Here is a 10883-nt window from a genome sequence, read left to right as displayed (position 1 = left end):
ATATTTTTCAATATATAACAATAGAAATACACTTTACACTTATTTGTGTCATTAGCATATGAACATATTGAAAACAGAACACTCCCCGTCTGGCATTCCCAAATATGCCACTTCATGATTAACTGTCTTTGGTTAACTTAGGACTCTCTATTGATAAGAGCAAAATAACATCACTTATAGGCCTTGAGAAAGTCTTTACTTTGCCTTGTGATGCTGTTCTGACTTCCACTTTGCGCACCTTCCCATCACTACTTGGAAAGGTGGTAGTGACCAACCCCATCGGCCACTCGTTACGAGATGACTGCTTCTGTTTGAGCAACACTACATCACCCACTTGTAAGTTGCGACATGCCACTTGCCACTTGCGTCTTGGCTGCAGAGTGTGTAGATATTCATTTCTCCATCGGGTCCAGAATTCATCAGCAAGTACCTGTACTTGCAGGTTTCTGCGTTACTATCATAGCGGGAGTCAGCAGCAGTGGTGAAGAAGGATCGGAGGAGACTGGGATCAATGGCCTTGCATTGATTATAGCAGACACCTCTGCCATCAAGGTACAGAGCACTTCATGAGTCAGGGAACTGTGTTTACCGTGAGACAACATGGAGTCCAGTATCCTCCTGGTTACACCAATCATGCGCTCCCACACACCTCCCATATGCGAGGCATGTGGAGGGTTGAACTCCCATGTACAGCCGTGTTCGTAGAGGTAACTCAGGATCTTGTCTTGACTCTGATCATCTTGTCTTATTCCTAATTCAGAACATGCTCCAACAAAGTTTGTACCACAGTCTGACCTCAGCTGCTTCACAGGCCCTCTTAAGGCAAAAAGTCTGCGTAGTGCATTGATGCAGCTACTTGAGTCCATGGACTCAATGACTTCTATATGCACAGCCCTGGTACTCATGCACGTGAGCTCAGCTCGCTTACTCTGAGCTGCTTCACCTCGAGTTCTTCGGGTGATTACCTCCCACGGATCAAAAACATCAAACCCTACATATGTAAAGGGAGGAGACATGCTCAGACGTTCTGGGGGAAGGTCGGCCATTTTCTGGACTTCCAGTTTTCCTCTCAGCTTTCGGCAGACAATACAGGAATGGATTACAGAGCTAATCAACCTTTTGCCGGCAACAATCCACAGGCCTTCCGCTCTGATTGCCCCTTCTGTAAACTGTCGTCCTTGATGTTTTATCTTTTCATGGTAATGGGTCACTAGCAATTTGGTCACATGATTCTGTTTTGGGAGAATGATTGGATTTTTCATTCCAAGACTAACAGTGGAGTGTTTCAGACGTCCACCAACCCGTAAAAGACCGTTGCACATGAAAGGGTCTAGCTTGAGGATTGTGCTTGTCTTTGAAATTGCTCTATTCTCTTGCAGTGCAACATACTCTTCTGGATAAGCATCCCTTTGGACCAACCTAAGTATGGTCAGCTTTGCTGCCTCCAGTTCTTCTGGAGTATGAAGTTTGTTGCACATATGCCATCCTCTACATGTATTTGGGGGGTTGGTACTGAATGATTGAGTCTGGTGGCTCAAGAAGGCAACTGCTCTCAGTAAAGACCTCCTGTCATGATCCTGGGTCCTTTTGACCCAGCGTTTTGTGTTTTCTCTTCGCGATTTTGGTTCTGTTCTCTAATTGGTGTTTACCCTGTTCCCCCCCGTGTGTTCCTGTTTTATTGTGAAGGTCTGCGTCTTATGTGAGTGTTTTCAGTTTGCCTCCCTGGTCTCGTCATGTTAATCACTCCCAGCTGTGTCTCCCACCTGTGTGTAATCTCCCTGTGTTCTCTGAGTGTATTTAAGTTGTATTTTCTGTCTTAGTAATCGCTGGTTCGTCTGTGTTGTTTCCCCTCGGTCTCCCCGTATGTATTTCTCCGGACCTCCCTGCATCCTCATTCTGGTTTGTCTTCTTAGTTTACCCAGTTTAGGTTTCCGGTTTCATGTTTTGTCGCCACCGCTGTTTGTACTTACACCCCTGTCAATAAACACTCACCTGCACCAGAGCTGCCGCCTTTTGGGTCCTTTTCTACATTCCACACGGCTTGCCCCAGCAATCCGTGACACCTCCAGGTGGAGAAGCGTTGGAACCTATTTGAAGTCAACTTACCCTCGGTTATATGGGTAGCACAGGATGTCAGCTGTGTGTAGCCCAAGTGAAAACAAAGAGATGGATTGTGCTTTCACCCTGGTAGACTCTTTGGCCATGTCTGTATCTGCTATACCAGATGAGTTTGTGAATGAAGATCAGTGTGGTGGGTTACCAGTTATTCCCCATATGCCAGTAGAGCAGCTAAGGGCAGAACAACGAGCTGACCCGTGTTTGAGGGAAATTATAGCTCAACTCGAGACTGGGGACAAGGTTCCACCCACCGTTAGAAAGCAACTTACTAATCAGGGAATTCAGTCGCCTTGAGCTACACAATCAAATACTGTACCGAACACGACAAGATGGAGGTTGTGTAACCTGGCAACTTGTTCTTCCAGAGCAGTTTCGAGACACAGTCCTCCATAGCCTCCATGATGATATGGGCCACTTAGGGATTGAACGCACTCTCGACCTGGTGAGAACAAGGTTTTACTGGCCAAGGATGGCTGCAGATGTTGAGAAAAAGGTTAAAACCTGTGATCGCTGTGTTCTGAGAAAATCCCTTCCTGAAAAAGCTGCTCCTTTGGTCACCATAAAGTCCACCAGACCTCTTGAGCTTGTTTGTATGGACTTTTTGTCCATTGAGCCTGATAGGAGCAATATTAAGGACGTCCTCGTACTTACAGACCACTTTACTAAGTATGCCATTGCCGTCCCAACTCCCAATCAGAAAGCTCAAACAGTTGCCAAGTGCCTCTGGGATAATTTCATTGTCCATTACGGCATTCCTGAACGTTTGCATAGTGACCAAGGGCCTGACTTTGAGTCACACATCATCAAAGAACTATGCAACATCCTGGGTGTTCACAAGATTCGTACTACGCCCTACCATCCTAGGGGAAACCCTGTAGAGCGTTTTAATAGGACGCTGTTGAGCATGCTTGGCACATTGGACAACAAGGACAAATCACAGTGGCATAGCTTTGTGAAACCATTGGTTCATGCGTACAATTGTACAAAGAACGACGTTACAGGGTACTCACCTTATGAATTAATGTACGGCCGTAAACCCAGATTGCCCATTGACCTGGCTTTTGGTCTTCCCCTCAGAGACGACAGCTACAAGTCACATTCACAATATGTGCAAAGTTTGAAGTCACGTCTGGAAGAGAGTTACAGGATCGCGGCACAAAACGCAGCAAAAATTGCTGACAAGAATAAGACCAGATTTGACTTGCGTGTAACCGCTTCTAAATTGGAAGAAGGAGACAGAGTTTTAGTGCGTGCTGTACGCCTAAGAGGGAAACATAAGCTTGCTGATAAGTGGGAGTCAGATGTTTATGTGGTGGTAAAGCAGGCGGGAGATCTCCCAGTTTACACAATAAAACCTGAGAACAGGGACGCTCCTTGGCGAACTGTCCATCGAGATCTCCTACTCCCTTGTGGTTTTGTCACACCCACTAAGGAGAAGCCTGTTATGACAAACTCCACACACAAGCCTGTAACACGGCAATCAGCTAAACAGTATGATGAGACTGAACCTTCTGAGACAGAGGAGGATACTGTTTGGTTTCGTGAGAGGCATCCCAGAGAAACCATTCGATTCACCACAGTGTACGAGGTTCCAAAATCATCCCCTGACACCGATGATGATGAGGCAGCACAGATAAATTTAACTGAAGACTGCTTAGCTGTTAATGATACGGTAGTCAGAGAAGACTTGTCTCATGGAAATGCAGAAATCATTCTGGAGGATACTGCCTTGGATGCCGTGAGTGAAAAACGCTCGGCTGCTGATGTACCTGGAAGTGGAAATGACTTAGCAGACACATCCACCTTTCAGGGAGATGTTCTTCTAAGCAGAGAAGACTCTGACAGTGAGCCTGAGGCCTTTAACAAAGAAGATTCACAACAGAGCGTGGGAGGTGATAAAACGGACACTCTTCTTCGACGTTCAGTGAGGGATAGAGGTCCGCCAGAAAGACTGCAGTACACCCAGTTGGGTAATCCACTGATATCTATTGTGCAATCCTTATTCCAAGGTTTGAGCTTAGCTTTTACTGATGCTTTGCAAGAGAGTAAGGAGGTTGGAACTTACCAGGAGCCACTCTCTCAAGTGGTGAGGTCACAGCCATCTCCCATGCAAAGGGACTTGCATGAAAGGCTGCTTAGACCACACGCGCCATAGCTGTACCTGTGGGGAAAACGTGGTAGCTGTTGAAACAGCGAAGCTGTTGGTGTCTGCTTAATTAGCCGCCAGATTTGGATAGCCGAAGCTAGTTTTATGAATACGAAGTGCTTTGCACTGGTGAGTAACGAAACTGTTATAGCTGCTGATCGGCATCCTGAAATGTTAAGGACAGGACAGGCTTAGGGCGTCGGGGGGTTCCCCGGAGGCATCTTCCTTGGGGGGCTCAACCCGGGGTAGCGGTCACGTCCGGTTGGGGGCTCTGTTGGCTCTCAGGTGACTGTTTCCTCGCGGCTGCGTGCAGCGGGGCTAGGGGAGGGTCTGTGCTGACGGACGTGGGTTACTGACCTGGCAACCTGGCTGCCCCTGGGTGGGTCCGGGATGGGCGTGAGGTTCTGGGGGCGCTCCGTCTCTGGGCTGGGGCCCGGGCCGGGCCTCGGGGGCTTGGGTCCTGGTTGGTGTGTTGCCGGGGTTGTGGGCGGGTGGGTGCATGGGGGCCCAGCCCTGGAGCAGGGTGCCGCCGGTGCGTCGAGCCACCTGGGGGGCTCTTCAACTGGTGGGGGGATGTCACATCTTGCAGGAGCTTTCTTCTCTTCAGGAACTCTCTGCAGGAGGGGGAGATACAGGAGAGGTGGAGGAAGATCTCAGCCTGGGCGTTTACCGTCTTATGTAGTCTGGAAGATGAGTGGATGGTGGGGTGGGTGCAGTTTTCTCTGTGGTGGGGTTGGGTGGACTGTCCAGGGCTCTGTGGAGCCGGGGGGCGCTACTGCACTGGGCCCCGGTCTGATGGGCCTGGGCCCCCTTTCCCTGGCGGGTCGCGAAGGGTGGGAGTGCCTACTGGGGTCAGCGGGGGAGCTGGCCCCAGGGAGGGGTTACCTGCCCCTCCCTTCCTTCCCTCCCCATCTCCAGCTGCCTCCCTCTTCCCGCTCCTTCACAACCACCCACACATGCAGGGCCTTGGAGTAGGGGTATGTCACCAGGGTGCAGAGGAGGCTACCCCCCCCTCTGTCCCCTTCTGGCTGCCTCTGCCTCAATTTTATCCCACAACTTAGACATTCACATTATTCACACTCTCATTACACATACATATAGGATCTTGGGGGTGGGCACAATCACGGAGTCCAAATTACCATCAGGGTGTATACCTCACCCCTGACGTCGTTGCCCACCTCTCAATTTTAAATACACTTAGTCATTGAGGGCTAGCAGGAGGGACTATGCGCTTACCTGCTGCTCCTTGGCAGGTAGCTCCATGCCCTCCTGGGTTTTAATTGCACCTTAGAACACATATGCATCAACACTACAATGAGCGGGTGGAGGGAGGTTTGGAGTCTTCTCCCACCCCCATTCTCTGCGGCCTGCTGGAGCGGGAGGGCTAGTAGGAGGAGTTGGCCGTCCGACTGCGGTCTGGGGTGTGGGGCCTCCCTGCTGCTGCGGAGTCGGGGTGGTCTGCCTCTCCCCACCGCAGGGAAAAGGGTAACACCACCTGGGTCTGGGTGCAATTCCCCCCTCCAGGGGCAAGGGTACCTAGACCCGGTTTGTAGAGTACGCTTGGGGAGTGTGATTGTGTGTACAGCGTCTCTTTATGTCTGTCTCCACGTTGGTTGAGTGTGGAGTGAGTGCATATGAGAGCATGAGGGTGGGAATGGATGTTTGTGTCTGTGTGTGCCTGTATGTCTGTGTCTATATGTCAGGTTGGGTATCAGACGCCACCTCTCTGGGGACACCTCAGGCCCTCCAAGGTTTGGAGGCCTATCTCCACCCACCACCACTTCCCCTGCCGGTGGCGGACTCCCTCAGGTGTCGGTGTGTTGGTGGTTCTTTGTGTCTGGGGGTGGGCGTCCGGGTACACACCGGCTCACTCCTTGGCGGCCGCTTGTCGGGGCCTGGGGCCTGGGGCTCGCTCGGGCCCCCTTTGGAGGTGGGGTGCCCCCGGCCTCTCGGCCTGGGGCTCGGTCACTCAGGCACAGCTGGGGGCCGGCGGAGCTCACGGGCGCGTCACTGCAACTCCCCCTGGCTTCTGCTCCGCGGCTGCTGGGCGAGCCCTCATCTGGGACTCTCCTCAGCTCTTACTGGAACAGTGGCGCGGCTGCCCCTCTGTTGGTCTTCCATGGTCTCTTGTGTTCTGGGGGCCTCTGGATGTCTGGAGTTTTGATCTCCTCCATACCCGCTTCACACCCTGGAGGACGGGGCTGTGGCCCCCCCACACTCCCTAGCAGATCATTACATGGAGAAACCTTTGGAATGCAAGCATGCTGATCCACACAGGTATGCACACAGGTGTACACATGGGTATTCACAGACGCGGACTAAAGCTTTCTTGGCTGCTGCCTCAAAGCACACTGTGCGCTGTCTATCTTGCGTGCTGCACAATATCGTTTATTATTTAGTAACTATTGATATCTATGACTAGCTAGTTTATTGTGATGGTGCTTTGTTTTCTCTACTATTATGTTGCTCTTTGTTGTTTGCTGTCTCCTCTGTTTGTTTTTTTTGTTTGTTTTTTTTTTCTCCATACAGGTGACCCAGGAGTTTTTTCTTTTTTCTTTTTTTTTTCTCTCTCTTCCCCCCCCTTCTCACCATCTCTTCTCCCCTTTGGTTTTCTTTCTTTCTCTCCCCCTCTTTCTCTCATTCATTCCCCCTGTCCTATTTATTAAAAAAAAAAAAAAAAAAAAAATGAATGTTAATGTTGTTCGCTTCAAAAAAACAAACGCTAATGGTGACGGTACTATGCAAGTAGCTAGCAAGTGTGCTAGTAGCTAGCGAGTGTGCTAAACGCTCACGCCCGTTGTTAAGCGTTAGTTGAGAACTTATTAGCTGTTGTTAGGTTAAGGAAAAAACAGTATGTCTATCTGTTGTATTGAAATGTTTTCTTGTGTTACTTTTATTCATCACTGTTGTTACTTGACAGTGAGCAGAGTATATTGAGTTTGCTGCTTTTAATGAGCAGTGTGAATTGATTGGTGATAGCTACATTGCCATGTAATGAAAACGTTTAGAATTTGATTAGTTGTACAACATTAGAAATTGAAACACATTTTGTTCATGATTTATACTTTAAACAGAAGTGTTAGTTAAGTGTGAACCATGTTCATTTGAAGTAATTCTGACCTCACTCTTAGGTCAGGTTTTTTGAGTTGGAGAAAGGAGCCGAGACTCCTCGGAGAACATTGGATTACAGACTTTGTGGAAATCCGCAGAAGAGGAATAATTTTCCATTGCAATGGATGGCGAGCCACAGCCCATTTGGAATTGAATCTTGAAGTCTGGTTGCCTGAACTGTGGTAGGACAAAACAGTGCAAACCATACATCGATCGTGGACTGAACTCACACCAATAACTCACCAGATCACCAAACAGGCCTGATCTGGATCCTATTGACACTTTAAAAGACCCGGGTCTAACATTCTTTTCTTTTTTATTTTGGGTATCTGTGCGCGCACACACAATTTTGGTTGTTATTGTAAATGCAATACAGTGCACAAATTTCAAATACAGTTGAACTATTGCTTCATCATTTGCAGTTGTGTTTTCATTGTGGTTACCCATCCTCTGGGCTCCTGTCGTTCCTGAAATCTTCTGATTTGCCCATTGTTTATATATTTTGTTACATACTGGTTACATGTGGTCTTACCTCCACATCTGCATCTGGTTCCACCAGCTCAAAGGGCTCATGTGTTTCAGCCACAGGAGGCTTGTGAAGAAAATCTGGACCTGTAAACCACATAGTCTCTCCAAGCCGAGATGCTGGGACCGATCTGGTGGCTAGGTCAGCTGGATTCTGATCTGTTGGCACGTAGTGCCACTGCTGAGGAGAAGTTGTCTGTCGAATTCGGTGAACACGATTGTGCACATACACATAGAATCGTTTAGAATCATTGTGGATGTATCCGAGAACCACCTTGCTGTCACAGAAAAACTTCACAGTATCAGGTTTAAGATCGAGTTCCCTGAGGATTAGTTCTGCCACTTCGACGGCCAGCACTGCCCCACAGAGTTCCAGGCGAGGGATTGTGGGCTCTGGTTTAGGAGCTAGCTTGGCTTTCCCAAGTACAAAGCCGACTCGACACTGTCCATCTGTAGTGATGACTTTCAGGTAAGCTACTGCTCCTATGGCCCAGTTTGAGGCATCAGAAAATACACACAGCTCAGTATACATGGCAGTGGAGAGGGACTGTTGTATGTAGGCACGAGGAAGCTGAAGATTACTTAGATCCTGTAGTGATCTTCTCCATGTTTCCCATTCATTTAACTTGTTTGTGGGAAGTTCTGTATCCCAGTCGCATATGTCAGCTGAAAGTTCCCTTAGTAGTGCTCGTCCTCGGATGGTCACTGGAGCAGCCAAGCCCAGTGGGTCGAAGAGGCTGTTAACTGTCGATAGCACTCCTCGGCGAGTGAAGGGTTTGTTGTCAGCTGCAACCTTGAATGTGAAGGTGTCAGAATCTATCCTCCAGCACAGACCAAGGCTTCTTTGTGCTGGGAGAACTTCCTCATTTAGCGCCAAGTCTATTAAACCTGTAGCCAGATCTTCAGGGGTGAAAGCCTGCATCACTTTGATACTGTTGGAGGCAATCTTATGCAGTTTAAGATTAGATCCTGCCAGTGATGCTTGAGTGCGCTTGAGAAGGTCAATAGCCTCTGCTTCTGTCGAGAGAGAGATCAGTCCGTCGTCCACATAAAAGTGTCTCTCCACAAACTGGCGTGTGTCAGGTCCGTATTTGTGCTCACCCTCTTGGGAAGCTCTTCGAAGTCCATATATAGCGACTGCAGGTGACGGGCTATTCCCAAACACATGCACGCGCATGCGGTATTCCCCTACTTCCTTTGTCAGGTCATGATCTTTGTGCCAAAGAAATCTTAGATAATTTCTGTGGTCCTCTCTCACCATGAAACCATAGAACATCTGTTGGATGTCGGCTGTCACAGCAACAATGTCCTTTCTGAACCTGAGCAGCACTCCTAACAGGGAGTTATTTAGGTCAGGGCCTGAGAGCAGGACGCCATTAAGAGAAATGCCACTTTCTTGTGCGCTTGAGTCAAATACCACGCGTATTTGATCGGGTTTTTGGGGGTGGTAGACCCCAAAAATGGGTAAATACCAACATTCTTCATGTTCTTGGAGAGAAGGTGCCTTCTCAGCGTGCCCATTTCAAAGAGCTTCTTCATGAACGCAATGAACTGCTCTTTCATTTTAGGATTTTTGCCCAATGTGCGATCCAGAGAGTGGAGACGAGACCAGGCTTGAGCACGGGTGTTTGGTAGGCGTGGTCTGGGCGACCTGAATGGCAGAGGAGCAACCCAGCTGTTTTGTTCATTCTGACAGAACTCTTTCTGCATGATGTTCAGAAAACTCTCGTCTTCAAACGACAAAGCCGGTTCGTTATCACATGTCTGTCTTGTGAATACGCTTACCCTAAGTTTTTCCTCAGCAGGCATGTTGATGGAGCCATAACTGGACAGGCAAGGGTAAATATCGGGTCTTTGCTCCCCGCCATACGCCAACTTTTCTTTCACAGATATTTCATTCTGACATGGCACCATGAAAGATGGACGTCCATTCGGCAGGACACTAGTCTTATAGACATCTACAGTAGGCTTGTGTGCCCTGTTGATGCAAACTTCCCCAACTATCACCCATCCCAAATCCAATTGCTGGGCAAAGGGAGCATTGTGGGGGCCGTTAATTTGTTGCCTTACTTTGTGCACACGTATGAGATCTCTTCCCAGTAAGATCAAAATCTGTGCTTCGGGATCTATCTCAGGAATGTAAGGCGCTATGGGCATCAAGTGGGCATGGGAACACGCAACCTCTGGTGAGGGGATTTCAGACCTGTTGGTCATGATGTCATTACATTCAATGAGTGGAGGTAAGTCTAAGCACACTTCACTGTCTAAAGCCTCAATCTGGAAACCAACTACCTTTCTCTCTGTCATCTCAGTAGTACCAGTGCATGTCTTCAGCAAGTACAGGGAAAGGTTGCTACTGATCCCAAAGAGTTGGAAAAACTCAGATTTGGCCAGCGAGCGATTGCTCTGGTCATCAAGGATGACATACATCTTGACTGAGCGCTCTCGTTGTCCCTTTGGAAAAACTCACACCAGGCAGATCTTAGTGCAAGATTGTTCAAGGAGACCAACTCCACAGACTTCAGTGCACTTTGAGGTTACTTCTGTTGTGGAGTTGTTTCGCTGGTCTATATCTGACACTGATGCAGGAGGCGACGCTTCTGGGAGAGCAGTCTCCGGATGAAGAGCAGTGCAGTGCTTATCACTCTCACATTCATTGCACTGTAGCTTCATGTGACATTCCCTCGCAACATGAGTAACTGAGCAGCACCTGTGGTCCTTTAATAACTTCTTCCGTTCCATGAGTGGTTTCGCTTTAAAGACCCTACATTTTTCCAGAGGGTAGGGTTTGTTGTGAAGTGGACAGTACTTAGCAAGATCATTTGCGCCTCTCCCATCTGTTTCTTCTCTATGTCTGGAGCTTGGATTATCTACTGTAGAGACGTCTGTGAAGGTTCTCAGTCATCCAGGTCATCGTAGTCAAAGGAGCTTGCAAAGAAAAGCGTCTGGACTTCTTTAAGTTGCTTGAAGACGTTTCACCTCT

At 48.6% G+C, this 10883-nt stretch overlaps 1 protein-coding gene across 1 annotated transcript; it reads right to left on the bottom strand.

Annotated features, from left to right (window-relative positions):
* Nucleotides 1-419: 419 nt before the first annotated feature.
* On the bottom strand, nt 420-2134 carry LOC121812036. The gene is made up of 2 exons (XM_042213056.1): nt 2064-2134; nt 420-1563 (listed from the first exon to the last, which is right to left on the bottom strand). The coding sequence occupies exon 2, from the start codon at nt 1476-1478 to the stop codon at nt 420-422; it is 1059 nt and encodes a 352-aa protein (XP_042068990.1). The 5' UTR covers nt 1479-1563; nt 2064-2134.
* Nucleotides 2135-10883: the final 8749 nt, after the last annotated feature.

This window comes from Haplochromis burtoni, unplaced genomic scaffold (assembly GCF_018398535.1).
Source record: "Haplochromis burtoni strain Fernald_Lab_line unplaced genomic scaffold, NCSU_Asbu1 Contig_412, whole genome shotgun sequence".
NCBI lineage: Eukaryota > Metazoa > Chordata > Actinopteri > Cichliformes > Cichlidae > Haplochromis > Haplochromis burtoni.
This window is presented reverse-complemented; position numbering and strand designations above follow the sequence as displayed.